The following is a 20,286-nucleotide window of genomic DNA, read 5'->3' on the forward strand; positions in this document are numbered from 1 at the left end:
CTGTTTATTTTATACACAAATCTTTTTGAGTTCTCTAGCAATTGTATTTGTAATTGAATTTTGTAGATAGCTAGACCTGTTTTTGATCATTTATGATTCAGAAAACAAAATATTCACCAAGTGAATCGAGATTTAAATCCCCTACCTCCAAAAAAAGGTTTAAATCTCCCCGAGATCGTTGAGAAGTCATTACCTCTGGCTGCTTAGAAATCTGTGTGCATATACCTTTCTACTCAAGATGGGAAAGAAAATTGGCTTTCCTTTTCTCTAAGTTGGAAATACGGAAATATGTGTGGAAGGAGGGGGGTGATTGGCGTAGGAGGGACTAATTCTAATCTCTTTTTCTTTTCGTATTGTAAGCCATTGTAGTGCTTTTAAGGTATTTCCTTTTATCTATATTCTGTAATTCAGGTTCCTCTAAGATGGGAGCTGTCAGAATTGTTAAACACTAAAAGTAATTTTCAGGGACCTTGAGACTTAACTGTGATATTTCTAAAGTTGAGAAACTGAGACGTTACTCATTGGAGAGACCATTCAGCCTCTGAGGCCTTCTTTTTTTATTTTTTATTTGTGGAAATAATGAATTTGACTGGATACTTTCTTTATCCAAAACTCCAAAAATATGAGCACTCAAAGGGTTTGTGTATATCGGACCCCCCCCCCATGACTGTTTGAGGATTAAACAGTTTTACCTCATTATTCAGTTGTCACAAAGTTTGAGGTAGAATGTTACATTAGAATGTTCCACTGTCTGCCTTCCATTTTATTTTGTGTCTCTAGGTGTTTGGGATATGTGCAAATGATTTTAGAGGGATGTCCTTATCTAATCCCAAGGAAGTTTCAGAGATTGTTGTGTAGCTGTTCCCTCCAGTTGTTGATACTTCAGTTTTATTTTCTACTCTGTATTATGAATGCTAATGTCTGTGTTTGTCAGTTTCTCTTTTTTTATGACACTGAAGTTTTACAGTATATGTGTTATTCACAGTTCTTAAGGTTCGAGGTTGATAAATATTTTGGCTAGGTGTTGGGTGATCTGTCTTCTAACACTTGTTTTCTTCTAGAGTGAGGTTATTGGAATACCAGTGATGTGTTATAGCTGTTAGTTTTATACCTTAAGCATTATGTACCAGGAACTGCTGGTGTTAGGCTCTGGCTTATTTTTTAGAGTGTATGCCTTAGTTCAGGTTTTAATTACTAGGATGTAATGTTACTGCAAGTATGTCGATAAGAATCGTAGGTGGGCTAAAGAATTAATGTTATGATGTATTCTGCATGTTTTCAGGGGAAAATTGATAGATTTTCTATAGAAATATGATAGGCAAAAAAATATGATAGGCAAATTCTAGTATGAAAAATATTTTCTTATCATGTGACCTTGTCTTTTATTTTGTGGGGAAAAAAATGTATTAGGGCAAGAACTTTTTAGCTTTGTGTTCCTAATTTCCCTGATAAGATTCTATTCCTCCACCTTAGAAGGGAGCTCTCTTTTCTCTTAGCCAAGATACATATGCTTTGAATTCCATTCCCTCTTAGTTTCTCAAGAGCTAGGTAAATTTTTATTTTTATTATTCTACTATATGGTATTTTGTTGTTGTTGTTGTTGTTAAGTAGCGCCCAGTATGGAGCCCAGTGCATGGTATGAACTCACAACTGAGATCAAGGCTGAGCTCATAGCAAGAGTCAGATGCTTAACTGACTGAACCAACCAGGTGTCTCTCTACTGTACAGTGTTTTATTTATTTTTTATTTTATTTAAATTCAATTTGCCAACATATAACATCCAGTGCTCATCACGTGCCATCCTTGATTATACAGTGTTTTAAACTTTCTAATGGTTCTTTGCAGCTTATAAACAAAGCCCTGTTTTCCAAAAACAAAAACAGATCTTCCCTTGATCCTGTTGTTCTATTTTTGTCTTATTCAAGGTAGAAATCTTGAGAATGTTCTATTAGTTTATTCTTTATGATGTTACAGTGTAACATCTGCCTCTTTACTCCTGAAACTATTTCTAATAAGCTTATCGGTGATCCCCCTAATTGCAGAATTCATGGATTTCTTCTTTGTGTTTTACTTTTCTGTTCCATTTAACATTGTTGGTCACTCTCATATCTTTGAGCTTATTTGATACTATAGTCACCCTATCTTTCCCAACTACTTTTCTGGGGGGGAGGGGTTGTTTGTTTAAGTAGTTCCTCTACCTAATGTGGGACTTGAACTCATGACCCCGAGATCAGGAGTTGCATGTTCTTCCGACTGAGCCAGCTGGGCACCCCTACCTTTCTGGGGTTTTTTTACCTCTTTTTTTCATCTGCTATTCATTAAATTATTTTTCATAGGATTTTGTTCTGCCCCCTTTTTATTTTTCTATAGAAGTGTATTGTTACATTTCATTCCTGCCCAGTTTAAATTCTTAATCTGTATAAAGGCTGATGGTTTCCAGACTCCTATCAGTTTAACTCCTTAATTCGAGACCCAGTCTTTATGTGTATGTCCCAAGCAGTTCAAATTTAACACCTGTAAGACTGAATTGATCATCTTATGTTATCTTCCCAAGACAGCAAAAATACTGCTGTTCTTTCAACATTACTCAGTTAATGACCCCCTCATTTTCTCGGTCCCTAAGGCAGAAAACTTGGAAACTGATCGCATTTCTACATCTAGTTGGTTACCAAGGCTATCTTCTAAATGCTTCTTGACTCTTTCAGCATCTATTCCAGATACATTAATTCAGATGTTTAGTGCTGTATTTTGTGATTCCCAATCTTTAGTTTCACCTGCCCCTTTCATTCCTTTTCTAACTGCTGTAAGTATTACTTTCTTTCTCTTAATTTTTTCATACTGGTGATGTTTCACAGTGTATATGTCTAGTTAGTTAGATGGAAAAATCCTTTGTTTCCCTTAGTGCCCATGAGACACATTCCAGTCTCTTTAAATGATATTCAGTGTTGGGGCACCTGGCTGGCTCTGTCAGTAGAGCATGTGACTTTTGCTCTTAGGGTTGTGACTTCAAGCCCCACATTGGACATGGAGCCTACTTTAAAAAAAAAATGGTATGCAGTGTTATTTATAATTTGGCCCTTACTTACTTCTTCAGTCTGAAGTTTATACTGTAGTCTAGATCATAGTCACTCATCTCCTTGTTTATAGTCTTTAAACAAATCTTACTCCTCCTAGGCCTTTTCCTTTGCCTGTCTTCCAGTCCAAGTTAGACATTGCTTCTCTTTCTTCTCGTAGTATTTTTCTGTGCTAATCTCTGTTACAGTAGTTTATCACATTGTATTGTGATTTTTGTTTTTTGTTTTTTTTTTGTATTGTGATTTTTGTGGGCGCATAGACTTTATCTGCTTGAGGGAAGGACTTTATAATTCATCTTTGTGCCCCATCACTCAGTACCTAGTGCAGGATAGGTGTTTAATAAGATTCATAATGAATGAATGGATAAAGACTTGTTTTTTCACTAATTTTCTATTGATTTGACTAGATGACAGAGCACGTAGATCTCCACGAAAACTCCCTACTTCATTAAAAAAAGGAGAAAGGAAATGGGCTCCACCAAAATTTCTGCCTCACAAATATGATGTGAAATTACAAAATGAAGATAAGGTTAGTTGGTACTTTATATTAAACGTTTTACATGTAGTAAATGTTATTTCAGAAAATATAGGGCTTGTTTTCTTGGAGAAAATGTGCTAAAGAAAAATGTGAATGAATGTGTTTCTACAAAAAATTCTGAGCAGTTTTCTAGTTTTTGTAATTATGACCTATGTAATTATGACCTTAAGTTAAATTGTATTTTTTTCCCCTAGGAGATAGCATGCTCTTTCTTTTAATATGAATTATTAGGGTATAGGAATAATTTACATTTGAGCTTCAAACTCACTTTGAAAAATAAGAATCGATTCCCAGCAATTATACAGTTTCCCCAGGACATAGCTCTTCCCTGTTAAAAATAAAGCAATTTGTAATACACTTAAACTCAGAAACTGAGTCAGTACTATTCAGTGCTTTTACAAGGAATCTGTGAAGCTACTAATCTAAAATAGTAAATACCTTTAAAATAACTTAATGCTTTGTTTATTTAATTTTTTTTTTTTTTTTAATTTATGATAGTCACAGAGAGAGAGAGAGGCAGAGACACAGGCAGAGGAAGAAGCAGGCTCCATGCACCGGGAGCCCGATGTGGGATTCGATCCCGGGTCTCCAGGATCGCGCCCTGGGCCAAAGACAGGCGCTAAACCGCTGCGCCACCCAGGGATCCCACTTAATGCTTTGTTATACTGATTTTAAGGTTTATATTGTTTTAATACATCCAGAGTCATGATATATCTTTTTTCTTTAAAGATTTATTTATTTATTTTAGAAAGAGAGAGCGGGGTTGGGGGAGGGTAGGGGGGACAGAGGGAGAGGGAGAGAGAGGCCCAAGCCAACTCTATGCTGAGTACAGAGCCCAACATGGAGTTCAATCTCATGACCTTGAAATCACAACCTGAGCTGAAACCAACAGTCAGACGCTCAACCCACTGTGCCACCCAGGTGCCCCCAGATTCATGATATATCCTAAAATAAATGGGCAAGAATTTTTTTCTTAGTGGTATATATAAAACAATGTGTTTTTCATTAATAGCATCTTAAGAGTCCATGAAATATGGCATACTATTTTCAGGTACTCTATACCTGTATGTGTAAAATCTTATAATTAGAAAGAAGCAGAGTGGGCGGTTGGGTTAGAAGTCAGCTACACATTTGTCTTCCTGTTGAACTGTTTTATAGAAGAAACAGCTAAGGCCTAAGAAATCGAAGAGTTCTTTCAAAGTTCATGGTTTAGTGTAAATGAGAGTGGGAAGGATTATAGCCGAGATCTTTTGCTTCTTCGTAGTTTTGGGTTTTTCCCCCACCTCAGAATGTTGACAAGTCTTACTTGACCCCTTTTTTTAAGATTTTATTTTAATCTCTATACCTAACATGGGGCTTGAACTTACAAGCCCAAGATCAAGAGTGTCCTGCTCCTCCAACTGAGTCAGCTGGGCGCCCCCAGCATTTTGACTCACTTGTTTTTATAGTTGATCTGAAGACATGGCTGGATCGTTAGGGTTTGTTTATATTTGAAAATTTGATGTTAAATATAGTTTTTTTTTTTTAATTTTTATCCATTTATGATAGTCACAGAGAGAGAGAGAGAGAGGCAGAGGGAGAAGCAGGCTCCATGCACCGGGAGCCCGACGTGGGATTTGATCCCGGGTCTCCAGGATCGCGCCCTGGGCCAAAGGCAGGCGCCAAACCGCTCCGCCACCCAGGGATCCCTAAATATAGTTTTTCATTAATTTTTTTACTTAACCTTCAGCAAGATAACTAGGTAAAATATTACTAGAAAGTCTCAGCCACTTCCCTGATTATTATTTGTATTCCTTTTTTTTCTTTAAGATTTTATTTATTTTAGAGTGAGAAAATGTGCGTGGGAGCAGGGAGATGGGCAGAGGGGGCAATAGAGGGACAAGCAGACTCTGCTGAGCTCAGAGTCTGATTTGGGACTAGATCTGATGACCCAGAGATCATGAGGTGAGTGGAAACCAAGAATCCAATGCTTAACTAACTGAGCCACTCAGGTGCCCCTCACTTCTATTTTTATCGATGAGTATAAATTGTTTTGTTCACATGTAGTAAATACAGGAAGATGGGATACAGGTAAGAAAAAAGATACTTCTTATTCCATACTCAGAGATGATAATTGGTAAATATAGATGTGGTTAATGCTGGTTAGCTTTTTTTAAGGTTTAATTATTTTTTAATTATTTATTTATTTTAGAGAAGGGAGAATGTGGGCATGTTGTGGGGAGGGGCAGAGAGAGAACCTCAAGCTGACTCCCTATTGAGCACAGGGCCTGCCTTGCTGAAACCCAGAGTTGGATGCTTAACCAACTGAGCCAGCCAGGTGCCTCCTGGAGATTAGCTTTTAAGTGACTTTTAAAAATAGAGGTATACTAGGGACACCTCAGTGGCTCAGTGGTTGACTGCCTGCCTTTGGCTCAGAGCGTGATCCTGGTTCCAAGATTAAGTCCCGCATCGGGTTCCCTGCAGGGAGTCTGCTTCCCGCTATGCCTGTGTCTCTGCCTCTCTCTCTGTGTCTCTCATGAATGAATAAATAAAATCTTTAAAATAAAGGAGTATTTTATATATACTGTTTTTAAACTTGCTTTTTTTCATTTACTATATGATGAAGATCTGTGATGTCATTAAATTTTTTTCTAAAACAGTATTTTCAGGTTGTAGGGTGTCTGATAGTCACCAGGGGGAGTTTATTAAAAATGTAGATTCCCACACTCTATTGCCAGAGGCACTTCTGATTCAGTAAGTTTGGAGCCTAATCATCTACATTTTAATAGCACTCTTAGATGATTCTAATAAATTTGTCCTGATTGAGAAACACTTTTCCCCTTGCTAAATATATTGTAGACAATATATTACATATAATTATATGTTTGTGTATATTATATATGTATAATGGTTGTATCCATTATATGGATGTATTTTAATTTAAAACAATGATTCCCTTACTGATACACCTTATGTAGTCCCCCCCCCCCCTTTTTTCCTTTTATAAGCAGTTGTTAATTATCCATTGACTTCCAAATTCGTATTAGAGGAATTGCTGGTTCAATGGGTATGCACATTTTTAGGACTCATACATACTGATAAATTGCCTAGGGATGTGTTTAATTTAATATTCTGTCTCTGAAAATTATTCTTTTTGTTTCATCTAGTTTATAGCCATATTTCATAGAGGGAATTATGATTTTTCTGGAGAGAACATAAATCTTTGTTTTCACTGGTTAATTGCTTTATACCCCAGTGGTAAGTTATTTATATTTGTTAACCTAGATCATCAGTAATGTGCCAGCAGACAGCTTGATTCGTACAGAACGCCCACCAAATAAAGAGATACTTCGATACTTTATACGGCATAACGCATTACGGGCTGGTACTGGTGAAAATGCACCATGGGTGGTAGAAGATGAATTGGTGAAGAAATATTCCCTGCCTAGCAAGTTCAGTGACTTTTTGCTTGATCCATACAAGGTAAGGTCACTATTAATTTTTAAACAGAAATAACACTGTTATATGAGTTTGTTTTCTCTGTTGGTGGCTCCAATTAGATTTTGAACTCTCAAATCAGAAAATGGATTCAGAAATTTTCACATCTCTTTGTTTTATGTAGATGATGATGTGGGATTGATATTGAAGATCTCTCCTAGTTTGATTTATTTTTTACTATGGTTGCATAATTAAAAAATATATATGTAGGACAGCCCTGGTGGCTCAGCGGTTTAGCACTGCCTTCGGTCCAGGGTGTGATCCTGGAGACCCAGGATCGAGTCCCGCGTCGGGCTCCCTGCAGGGAGCCTGCTTCTCCCTCTGCCTGTGTCTCTGCCTCTCTCTCTCCTCTCTGTGCTTCTCATAAATAAAATCTTAAAAAAAATATATATATATGTATATGTATGCGTATATATATGCATGTATGCATATATACATATCTATATGCGTATTATATGTGTGTGTGTGTGTGTGTATATATATATATGGTTTCTTGCCTCAGATTCTTCTTGGAATGAGGTGTATGGTATAAATAGAAAAAAGTATTTCTTAGATTGATTTCTAAGAATGAAAACTGAATTTGTTTCTTTTAAAAAAGATTTTATTTTTACTGAAGAGAGTGAGCCGAGCACAAGCTGGGGGAGGGAAAGAAGGAGAAGCAGACTCCCCGCTGAGCAGGGAGCCTACTGTTGATCCCAGGACTCTTAGATCATGACCCAAGCTGAAGGGAGGTACCTAACTGACTGAGCCACCCAGGCACCCTGAAAACTGAATTTGTATATCAGATGAGATAATCAAACACACCAGTATCCTTACAAAAGACTTGAAATGAGTATTACTTGTATGACAGATTAGTAGAAAATCTAGTATTTCCCTCTTGAGAATGTGTTGGGTTTTTTTTGGTTAATCAGCTCATTTGATCTTCAAAACATTTCTTATAAAGTAGTGTTGGGTTGGGGGGTATGTGTATATATAATCTTATTTTCCAGATGCAGGAGCTGAGGCTAGTCAATTAGAACCAACAGAAAGTAAAATAAAAGCCAAGACAATTGCCTCAGATTTCTTATTGTCTTTTTCATCTCACGGTTTGTCAAATAAGATTTTTTTTAATGTTGATTTTATTTGTGTCTTTGTAGCAAGTTGACGGATTTGCATACCGATAGCTCATCTTGGTCTTAGGGCCAGAATGGGACAGTGACAACAGAGCTGCTGATCCATTAAAACTAAGTCAGAGTTCCATGATTGTTTTGTTTTTAAGATTTTATTTATTCATGAGAGACACAGAAAGAAAGGCAGAGACCTAGGCAGAGGGAGAAACAGGCTCCCTGTGGACATGTAGGGCTCAATCGCAGGACCCCAGGATCACAGCCTGAGCTAAAGGCAGATGCTCGCTCAGCCACTGAGCCATCCAGGTGCCCTCATGATTGTTTTTCCGACCCTTTTTGTTTTGAAAAACTAAGCACGTCTGGAGTCATACAATTAAATTAGTTCTATTATTTTAGGTTCATTTTGCTGACAAAAGTAATACTGAGAAATAATTTTACTTCTCTAACTATAGTTTTATCACTTGTTTTCCTATTCTAGACCAGCATGATCAAGTTCTGTTCCTATGCTCTTTACATTTCTATTATTTGCATAAAAATAAACATTTAGAAATTAATTTGCTTTTTCTAGATTTAGGAGTAAAGTTTCTTTGGAACTATGGTAAACCTAAACTTTTTTATTTACTGAGGGGAAATTTTAAATCTTTGTCATTTCATTGTTAAAGAGTTTCGGAGCTGTGATAACAGCTTTCAGTGGATATAAGATTGTTCTCATTACTGTATGAAAATCCTATACAGAATCCTCTCTGAATGAGTTTTAGACTCTTGGATCATTTGAGTCCTTAAATATTTTCCTCTCTTTTTAAATCTTCCACCTTTTATGTATTTTTGTTTAGTGATTTGAGTATATGAATAACATGAAAGAAAGACAAAGTTAAAAAAAAGAGGCTAAATAAGTATTATTTATGGGTAAAAGGTCTTTGTTATTTATGGGTAAAAGGCTTATTAAAACAAAAAAGCTGATACACATTTTTTGTAGGAGCCAGAGACTAGAATTCCAGGAACTTGGATCCCAAGAAGCAGTTTCTGAAGAAATCCTCTACTCTGAAATTTTCTAATGAGGGCTTAAGATACTAACTTAATGGGATTTGGCTATAATCAAGATTGAGACTAGGAAGTATAAACTTGTATGGATTAAAGTGGTATAAGAAGACAGTGTTTTTGCTTAAACTTCTGTAAAATACCAGTCTACACAATATTTCTTATTCTCCAATACTGTTTGACATTGTTTTGTCTCCTGAGTTTTGTATAGGAGTTGTGTTTTTCCTGTTTGTAGTTTTCTTAAAGAACTTAGAGTAGCTCAGGACCTAATATAGTAAAGACACAGATAAGAAGACCATAAAACAATGTTCTGGATTCTTTCCTTAGCTAAAGGAAATTTTAAGTAGTGTGTTGAGGATTCAAGTTGGTCACATATTATCTGCCTATCCCAAAGGCAAAACGTTTAAAAATTTTTTCTCTTTGTCTTCTCTTTGATTTTCATAGAATTTCACGTTCTACTAGGCTGCCAAATGCAGTTACTGTGGAGAGAGAGGAGACCTGGAGAGGAAGCAAGTTCTGAGCAGTAGTTTAAGGAAAGGACTGATGGGGAGCTTAGGTGGGAGAGTGGAAAGTTTAGAGATTTGGAAGTTGGAGTGTTATCTGAGTAGGACCTGATATGATGAGAGTGTGTTTGTCATCCTATAAACTCTAGAACAGATCCCTGGGTGGCGCAGCGGTTTGGCGCCTGCCTTTGGCCCAGGGCGCCATCCTGGAGACCCGGGATCGAATCCCACGTCGGGCTCCCGGTGCATGGAGCCTGCTTCTCCCTCTGCCTGTGTCTCTGCCTCTCTCTCTCTGCGTGACTATCATAAATAAATAAAAATTAAAAAAAAAAAACAACTCTAGAACATAAATTACTTGAATATATAAGAACTATCTTACTCATTTTATATTCTGTGATATTTAGCATAGATATAATAGGTATGTGGCTAGTGAATTCATCTCTATAAGAAGTACCATTTATTGAGAAAAATGCAACTGCCAAATTGAGTTTAGAGATAATGACTTGGGAGAATGATTTTTTTTTTTTTTTTTTTTTTTTTTTTTGGAGAATGATTTACAAGGAATTTGTCTGATAATGGTCATCTAAGATGGAATCTGCTATTTTGGCCCATTGCCTTTGGTATAATACATTGCAGCTCTAGTGTTTTGTTACTCAGTCCACAATGTTTGAACTCTTATTTCAGGGTAATATATCCTAGTAGGGTAGCTTTTGGATAGAGATGTAACAACTAAATAACTATTTTAGACTTTTGGAATCCTGGCATAATTTGGACTGACTTAAATAGGGTTTTTAATACATTTTAAGAACATTTTATTCTGAAATAATTTCATACAGAAAATTACTATGAAGAATTTTTTCTGTACATCTTCAAGTGAATTCCTCAGATGTTAACATTTACCACATTTGTTTTATTATTTTCTTTCTTACAAACACAAATTTTCTGAGTCATTGAGAATGCCCTTGAATATGTGCTTCCTAAAGACAAGAATATGTGTTTGTTTGTTTGTTTCTTTCTTTCTCCCTTTCTTTTTTCTCTTTTCTTTTTCTAAAAGATTTTGTTTATTAACTTATTGGAGAGAGAGTGAGCATGAGCAAGAGGAGGAACAGAAGGAGAGAGAGAATCCCAAGCAGACTCCAGGCTGAGCGTGGAGCCTGTCTCATGACATTGAGATCATGACCTGAGTCTAACCCAAGAGTCAGATGCTTAACTGACTAAGCTATTCAGGTGCTAAAGACAACGGTATTTTCTAACATAGCTATTGTACAGTTGGCGAAGTCAGAAGATCAGCTTTGAAGCAATACTATTATCTGCGGTCCTTACACAAAATTTGAAAATTGTTCCAATACTGTCCTCTTAGCCAAAAAGATATGTATATATTTTTAAAAATATTTATTTATTCATGAGAGACAGAGACAGGCAGAGACATAGGCATAGGGAGAAGCAGGCTCCCTGCAGGGAGCCCAATGCGGGACTCGATCCTGGATCCTGGGATCACGCCCTGAGCCGAAGGCAGGTGCCCAGCCACTGAGCACCCAGGCATCCTTTGGTTTGTTTGTTTCTTTTTTTTTTTTTTAAAGATTTATTTATTCATGAGAGACACAGAGAGAGGCAGAGACACAGGCAAAGGGAGAAGCAGGCTCCATGCAGGGAGCTCGATGTGGGACTCAATCCCAGATCCCGGGATCACGCCCTGAGCCAAAGGCAGACGCTCAAACCATTGAGCCACCCAGGTGTCCCCCTTGGTTTGGTTTTAATAGGATCCAGTGCAGTTATGTTTCCTTGTCTTGTGACTTGTTAGGAAACTGAGGTCTCTTGTGATCTGGAGCCATCTTTCCCCTTTTCTTTGTTTTTCAAGAACCTTGATGTTGTTTAAGAATACAAACTGATCGTTTTTGTGTGATGCTTCTCAATTTGTGGCTGTTTCCACATGATTATTTTCAGGCTGTGGATTTTGGGTAGAAGTACCACAGAATTGTTGTGTTCTTAGTGAAGCATATCAGAAGGCGTGTGATGTAATTTTGTCTCATTACTAATGATGTTAATTATTACATATCTTGAAAGATGTTTATCTCTTCTAATTAATGTGTTAAGTAAGTGTTCATGGTTTTAAATTATTTCTTTAAATTTGCCTCTTGAATTTTATTTATGAGCTAGAGACTAGAGCAGAAGCACTTTAAAAAATAAATTGTTAACTTTAAAAACACTTAAAACCATTTTATGGTAACGTATTTTGTATATTTGCTGATAAAGATATCTGGAGATTGAGGCAAGCTCACTGTGAATGTTGCCTTAAAACTCCTACCATGGCTCCTTAGGTGAAGGAGAAGAGTGAAGAATCAGAATATAGATTGCTAAAGTTTTCCAATTCAGGGTTTTTGCTGCTTACTGTTAAGTTAAATTTAGCATCTGAATGAGCCACTATAAATAAAGTTTCTTCATTTTTATCTTACTAGATTTTCTTATTTGTGTTGGTGGTTTGTTTGAGGTGACAGGGAACCAGGTATGGAATTGTATACACCATTTTTCAAGTTGCTGAGTCATTCGTAAATACTTCGTTCCTGTTTAGCATTTAGGAAGGGCCTTTGCCTAAAAACTACATATAATACTGCTATTTCAATGTCCATTCTTTTTTCCCTCCCTGTACACTACTTAAGTAGATAATCCCCCATTATGCTGAATGGGGGGTAGGGGAGACCCTTAGCACATAAGTGGTTTTATACTTTTTCAGATCCCCCTGAGCAGCCATGCTGGCTCCCATTTGGCTGTGACTGCCCAGCATGCCCTATGCTGAGATGATCCAGTTACTGAAGGACTGCTCAAGCAGGGAGCTGGCCTGTTGGGAGGGGGTTGGGTGAGTTAATTTCTTTCATTTTTAAGAAAAAAAAATTACATGGTATGGTTTGGCAAGAAAACCACACGCCTTGTAAACAAAAATGGGGTGGTGGACCCTCAAATGGCTAAGCCATCCCAGCCTTTTCTTCTCACATCATTGCTGGAAAATATAATGCTGCTAAGTAGAAGAAAATTAAAGAACCTTATGATAATTTGAGTGACTTTTTAAATAGAAAAAGAATCAGTAAATTAAGAAGTGGCCTAATTATAATGGACTCTATTAAAAGACTCTATTAACATAGTCTCATACTACTCCTTTTTAGTGATAAATTTCATTTTGAAATGACTTTAAAGATAGCTGGTTATCCTCAGCATTAGAAGTATCAGTAGCTGGTTACCCTCAGCATTAGAACTATCAACTTGTGCGGTCTATACTCTCAAGATTTTCCAAAGCTAGTTGAAGAAGATGGTTAATTCTTGGAAGGCACTTACTGTATGTCTTTGATTCCTGCCAGGGTAGTTTTGGGCCTTTTTCTGTGATTTGTAGGGTGGTCTCTGAAACACTGTTCTCTTTGGAGTATTGCTACCATTATTGTCCATCAGGAGAGCTCACGTAAGTCATCTTTGCTTACTCATTTTAGCATTTTGAAATGTAATTCTGGGGAAACAACTAGGAAATTCTGCTTCTAGGGAAAGTATCCCCCTGAGTTATGGTTAGATACTGTTTATATTCCATCAACTATGAAACTTTTTGTCAGCAAATATTGAGGACGATAATTGGGGAACAAAAATAGCTAGCTGGAGGACAGTAGTCTATAATTGCCTGTAGTCCTTAAGAGGCAGATTGGCCTTTGAATTTAGAGGCTTGGCCAGGAGAAAGATGTTAGGTATGGCCTACTTGTTTGTTGCAGACCATATTTCTCCTCCTCGTGCTGCCTTGGTTCTATAAGTCTGTCTGTTGGATGATTATATCTGTACTGTTCAAATTTTATTTGGCATTGCTGTACTGCTTATTAAATTTTACCATACCTGTTTGGTTATGCCTGTCAAGAGTGTAGGTGTTCCTCCGTATCCTCTCTGGGATTTCTTTCACTGTAGCACTTCCCTTGCCTTTTTCAAAGGGCTCACTGTTTTATCTTCGATAGTCTGTAGCTGCTTCCTTGCTTGCAGTGTCCTCTCATACTGGGCTGTCTTATCCGCTGCCTCCATCTTCTGTGTAATTCAGCCTTCTCACCCAGAAACCTCAAGTTAGGTTCGTCTCCAAGTGCCCTCTGTGCTTAGTTGCTTTTGGTAACAGAAACCACATATTCCAGAGGTTACCTAGTCTCTCTCCTACTCACTTAAATTTTTGTAAAAATGGCTCTACTTTTTCATTGCTTGGTTAGTATTTCATTTAGCCTGTAGTTTAGGTATTTTCTTTGTAATTACATTCTTAAAAATTTCAAAATCAGCACTTGGGTTGTTCTGTGTTTTGTTTTTTTCTTTTAAGTACACACTTAAACAGAAACAGTGGTATTATGACAAGTTGACTAGGTTCTAGCCTATTAACTAATTCTCTCTGAGGGGATCAAGGTGGAGGTTTGAGGGGGCAGGAGATACGTGTCCAGAGGAGAGTGAAGTGAATGGACTAAGGGACAATATGTCATTACTGGATGGCATTCAGGACACCTTTGAGGTAACTGGTTCTGAATTTAAAGTAAGACCACACATTGTCTTTGCGTCTTTTATTCCAGTCATGGGTAAGCTAAACATGTGCAGGCCAAAAGTAGCTTGGTATGATAGAGCAGGAAAGGCATTGGAACTGTAGATTTCTGCAAGATTGATTCTATCAACAGACTGGAATTTAATGTGAGTAAAAGGGACAAGAGAGTGTGGGGGAAAGTGTGATAAAATTAATGGACTTAAGGCCCTGATGGGATTGGAGGATTGCAGAGTTGGGCTACTAGAGGGAATGAATTTGAAGGATATGAGGGGATGCTGAAAGAAGAGATGTAGGGGCATCTGGGTGGCTCTGTGGTTGAGCAGCTGCCTTCGGCTCAGGTCATGATCCCCCGGGGTGCTGGGATCAAGTCCCGCATCAGGCTCCCCATAGGGAGCCTGCTTCTTCCTCTGCCTGTGTCTCTGCCTCTCTCTCTCTGTGTCTCTCATGAATAAATAAATCTTAAAAAAAAAAAAAAAAGCATGTGAGATTGAGAATATAGGGAACTTAAAATTAATAACATTCATGGGAATGAGTTCTTGATGGGCGGGGAGAAAACAAAGGGAAGTTTGAGGAACCAGAGCTGGTGGCACATGGGCTCCCTGTTAGTGAGCAGTGATTATTTTTGTTGTTGTTGTGTTACTTTTAATAAAATATGCTTCTGTATTTAGACAAAAAAAAAAAAAAAACCTTAAATAGTATACTTTCTACTTAAAAGCATAGAGTGCTACCAGTTGAAACAGGTTTAAAGGCTAAAAAATCCAGAGTAATTATTAACTCCTTAGATGTTGCCATTATCTAGATCAGGCATTTAGTCTGGGATCCACGAATACACTCTAAAGTTGTATGAATAATTTTTGTATGTTGCTTCTGGAGAAAGGGTTCACAGATTTCATTTAAATGTTTGAGAATTGCTAGCACTGTATATTAACAAAATTAGTTACATAGCATAAATGTCTAATTTCAGAGTATGGATTATTAAGTCTGGGTATCAAGAGAATTTTGTATTGATGTGGCCAAAACATTAGCTAACATTCATCTTTGTTTCTTCAGGGATGTAGTGTCTGTGGACAGAAATGAATATGTAGCTTTACCTGGCTCGCTGGACAAAGGGCCTAAATGATGCTTAAATATTACTTCTTTAAATTAGTTTTTAAAATTAATTTTGCTGTTATTCTTAAATTCTAGTACATGACTCTTAACCCTTCTACTAAGAGGAAGAATACTGGATCCCCAGATAGGAAGCCCTCAAAAAAATCTAAGACAGACAACTCTTCTCTGAATTCACCACTAAATCCCAAGTTATGGTGTCATGTACACTTGAAGAAATCGTTGAATGGCTCGCCACTCAAAGTGAAGAACTCCAAGAATTCCAGATCTCCAGAAGAACATTTAGAAGAAGTGATGAAGATGATGTCACCCAATAAGCTGCATGCTAACTTTCACATTCCTAAGAAGGGCCCACCTGCCAAGAAATCGGGGAAGCACAGTGATAAACCTTTGAAAGCAAAGGGCAGAAGTAAAGGCATCCTTAATGGACAGAAATCTACAGGTAATTCCAAATCTCCCAAAAAGGGTTTGAAGACTCCTAAAACCAAAATGAAGCAGATGACTTTGTTGGATATGGCCAAAGGCACTCAGAAGATGACACGAGCCCCACGGAACTCTGGGGGTACAGCCAGGTCCTCTAGTAAACCACATAAACATTTGCCTCCTGCTGCCCTACACCTTATTGCCTACTACAAAGAAAACAAAGACAGGGAGGATAAGAAGAGTGCCCTGTCCTGTGTTATCTCCAAAACGGCTCGTCTTCTCTCTAGTGAAGATAGAGCTCGCCTCCCAGAAGAGCTGCGAAGTATTGTTCAAAAACGCTTTGAGCTTCTAGAGCACAAAAAGCGGTGGGCCTCTATGTCTGAAGAGCAACGCAAAGAATATTTGAAAAAGAAACGGGAGGAGCTGAAAGAAAAGTTGAAGGAGAAAGCCAAGGAGCGGAGAGAGAAAGAAATGCTTGAGAAACTAGAAAAACAGAAGAGGTACGAGGACCAAGAATTAACTGGCAAAAGCCTTCCAGCATTTAGATTGGTGGATACCCCTGAGGGGCTGCCCAACACGCTCTTTGGGGATGTGGCCATGGTGGTGGAGTTCTTGAGCTGTTACTCCGGGCTACTCTTACCAGATGCTCAGTATCCCATTACTGCTGTGTCCCTCATGGAAGCCTTGAGTGCAGAAAAAGGCGGCTTTTTATACCTGAATAGAGTGTTGGTCATCCTCTTACAGACCTTATTACAGGACGAAATAGCAGAAGACTATGGTGAATTGGGAATGAAGCTGTCAGAAATCCCGCTGACTCTCCATTCTGTTTCAGAGCTGGTGCGGCTCTGCTTGCGCAGATCTGATGTTCAGGAAGAAAGTGAGGGCTCTGACACAGATGACAATAAAGATTCAGCACCATTTGAGGACAATGAAGTACAAGATGAGTTCCTAGAGAAGCTAGAGACTTCGGAGTTTTTTGAACTAACATCAGAAGAGAAGCTCCAGATCTTGACAGCACTTTGCCACCGCATTCTCATGACGTACTCTGTGCAGGACCACATGGAAACCAGACAGCAGATGTCTGCAGAGCTGTGGAAAGAACGGCTTGCTGTACTGAAGGAAGAGAATGATAAGAAGAGAGCAGAGAAACAGAAAAGGAAAGAAATGGAAGCCAGAAACAAGGAAAATGGAAAAGAGGAGAATGGGCTAGGCAAACCTGATAGGAAAAAAGAGGTGGTGAAGTTTGAGGCCCAAGTAGACCTGGGAGCCGAAGATATGATCAGTGCCGTGAAGAGCAGGCGGCTGCTCGCCATCCAGGCCAAGAAGGAGCGTGAAATCCAGGAGAGAGAGATGAAAGGTAAAATCTTGTGTTGAGAGCAGAAAAGAAACCCTTTAGAAGATAGTAGAAGGAAGGAAATTGCAGAGCTAATGGTAGAGGCTCTATTTGTCATAACTCTTCTATGTTATTTCTGTGTGCGGTAGGCTAGACCCCACTGGGTATGTACCTATTATTCCAGTGGGAGTGTGCAGCCTGCCCTTCTGCAAATGATGGTTTAACTTGGATTAATGTGACAGGGGCATCTTTGCTGCATCTAGTGAAGGACCAAATTCACAAATAGACACAGTGGAAAGCACATAGGACTTGAGAATTGCTGGTCTGGTTTCAAACCCTACCTCTGACTTAACTGTTATTACTTTGGGCAAGTTACTTATCCATGCCTCACTATTCTTCTGTGCTTGTTGTTGAGAATGTTTTAACAATTGAATGACAAGGTATTTGAAGCCCTCAGCAGTTGCCAACTCATATTAATTTTTCCTTTATCATAGATGTAAGAATATAAAATTTGGGGGCTTTGATAGCACCATCAAATCTGAACATTTTTAAAAAAAGATTTGTTTATTTGAGGGAGAGTATAGAGGGGAGGGGTAGTGGGAGAGGGAGAGAGAAACTCAGACTCCATGCTGAGTGCAGAGCTGTGTGGGGGCTTCATCTCAAAACCCTGAGATCATAACTTGAGCCAAAACCAAGGGTCGGATGCTTGACCGACTGATTGTACCACCCAGGTGCCCCAAATCTGAACATTTTTAGACAGCTTTAATAGTTCATATATGTACAACTTGTCTATTTATAACATATAACACCTTGTTTTTTAATATATTCACAGATGTGTGTAACTTTTGTTACAATTTTAGAACATATTCATCTCAAAAGGAAACCCTCGACTCTTTAGCTGTCACCACCCTATCCATCCAGATTTACTTGTTCAGACATATCATATGAATGGAATCATAGAGTAAATGTGTGGTCTTTTGTGTCTGGCTTCTTTCATGAAGCATAGTGTTTTCAGGGTTCATCCATGGTGTAGCATGTGTCAGTACTTCATTTCCTTTATGCCTGAATAATACTCCATTGTTTTAGTCTGTCACATTTTGTTTATCCATTCATTAGTTGGTGGACACTTAGTTGGTTTCCACCTTTTGGGTACTATGCCTGCCTAATGCTGCTGTAAGCATTGGTATGTAAGATTTTGTGTGGACATTCTCATTTTTCTTGGGTATATACTGGAATGGAATTGCTGGGTCACATGATAGCTGTCCTTTAACTGTTTGGGGGAACTACCACACTTTTTCCAAAGTGGCTGCACAATTTTACATATGTACTGGTAGTGTGTGAGAATTCTGATTTCTCCACTTGTCTGTATCCCCAACAACACTTGTTAAATGACTCCTTGATTCTAGTGGTTGTGAATTGGTAGGTCATTGTGGTTTTGATACACATCCTCATAACTAATGATGTCAGGCATCTTCATATGTCTGTTGGTCATATCTCCTTTGGAGGAATAGTCTGATCTTTTGCCCATTTCAAATTGGTTTGCCTTTTTATTATTGAGTTGTAAGAGATCTTTATGTATTCTAGACATAAGTCCCTTGTCAGATAAATGATCTGCATATATTTTTGCTCATTTTGTGTGTTGTCTCTTTACTTTCTTGATAGTATCCTTTGAAGCACAAAGTCTAAAAATTTTGATGAAGTCCAGTTTGTGTATTTTTTTCTTTGGTTGCTTGAGGTTTTGGTGTCATACCTAAGAATCTATTGCCATATCCAAGGTCTTTAGCTCTTATATTTAGGTCTTTGATTCATTTTGAGTTAATTTTTGTTTATGGTATGAGAGTATGGATCCAACCTTACTCTTTTGCATGTGGCTGTTCAGTGATGTTGCAGCATCATTTATTCAAATAACTGTTCTTTCTCCATGGAAGGATCTTGGCACCCTTGTCAAAAATGATTGGCTATAGCCGCACTGGTTTGTTTTCGGACTCAGTTCTCCTGTATTGATCTGTATGTCTGTCCTTATACCATACCAATGTCTTGATTACTGTTGCTTTGTAGTAAGTTTTGAAGTGGGGAAGTGTGAATTTTCTAATTTACTCTTTTTCAAAATAGGTTTGTATGTTCTGGGGTCCCTCATGATTCTATGGTAATTTTAGAATCAGCTTGTTAATTTCTACAAAGAAGGTGGCTGAGGTTCTGATAGAGATTGTATTCAATCTTCAGAGCAGTTTTGAGTATTGGCTATCTTAAGGATATTTGGTCTTATCCATAAACAGGTGTTTTCCATTTATTTAGATCTTTATAATTTCTCTCAAATTGTAGTTTTCAGAGTATAAATTTTGTATTTTGTTAAACTTACTCCTGAAGAAGTTTTGACACTCAGGGGTTCTGCTATGCCATCCCTCATTCTATATTTGTATCTCCTTTCTTGCATCAGGAGAACCCTAGCACCCATTAATACCAATATTTACTTATTTGATCAGTCTTACAATGTATGCAAACTTAGTTTCAGAGTTGCTGTTACCCACAGTAAACCTGCTAAGTTTATTGGGGTGTTTCTGATCTTTAAACTATTTTGATCATTGCTATAGTTTCCAACCTTATGGTTTTCTGCTTATGAAGTGAAGATGGCAAAAACCATTTATTTGTCAAAGTTGGACCCTAGATACCTGAAAATAACTTTAGTAGTTCTTTAATGAATATATAATCTTTTAAAACAGATTCTAGTTTACCTAAGGCCACTGAAATGTCCACACATGTACACTGTGCACTTGTATGTACATGCTCTTCAGTTTTAAAGATTAAAGTATAATTGCATTCTAAGTAAAATGACAGGTAGATTAACTTTGTGTATATATCACATTTCAGCTGTTTTACGTGAAATGTAATGACTTCTGGAGTTTCTGAAGTCTTCCTCCGTGTGTGAATATTTATCTTAACATAGGACAAAGGGAATACTCTTACTGATATAGAGAAATAAGGGACAAAGAATGTTAATATTTTACCAAGGTCTGTATTTGAATTAGAATTCAAGTAGTTCAGTACTTAGTTTAGTGCTGTAACCTCTGGAACTAAGTTTGGTCTTCTTTTATGACTTGCTTTAGATGGTTTTTTGTTTGTTTGTGGCCAGAGGAGAGAACTTTTCTTTGA

At 37.7% G+C, this 20,286-nt stretch overlaps 1 protein-coding gene across 1 annotated transcript in view; it reads left to right on the plus strand.

Annotated features, from left to right (window-relative positions):
• Positions 1-20,286, plus strand: part of BAZ1B (bromodomain adjacent to zinc finger domain 1B) — a 73,877-nt gene that overhangs the window by 22,451 nt on the left and 31,140 nt on the right. Inside the window, exons 5-7 of the mRNA XM_026019698.2 lie at positions 3,482-3,603; positions 6,877-7,074; positions 15,459-17,160. Of these exons, the coding sequence (XP_025875483.2) occupies positions 3,482-3,603; positions 6,877-7,074; positions 15,459-17,160 (2,022 nt within the window). The remainder of the gene's footprint in view (positions 1-3,481; positions 3,604-6,876; positions 7,075-15,458; positions 17,161-20,286) is intronic.

Source organism: Vulpes vulpes, chromosome 3 (assembly GCF_048418805.1).
Source record: "Vulpes vulpes isolate BD-2025 chromosome 3, VulVul3, whole genome shotgun sequence".
NCBI classification, from domain to species: domain Eukaryota; kingdom Metazoa; phylum Chordata; class Mammalia; order Carnivora; family Canidae; genus Vulpes; species Vulpes vulpes.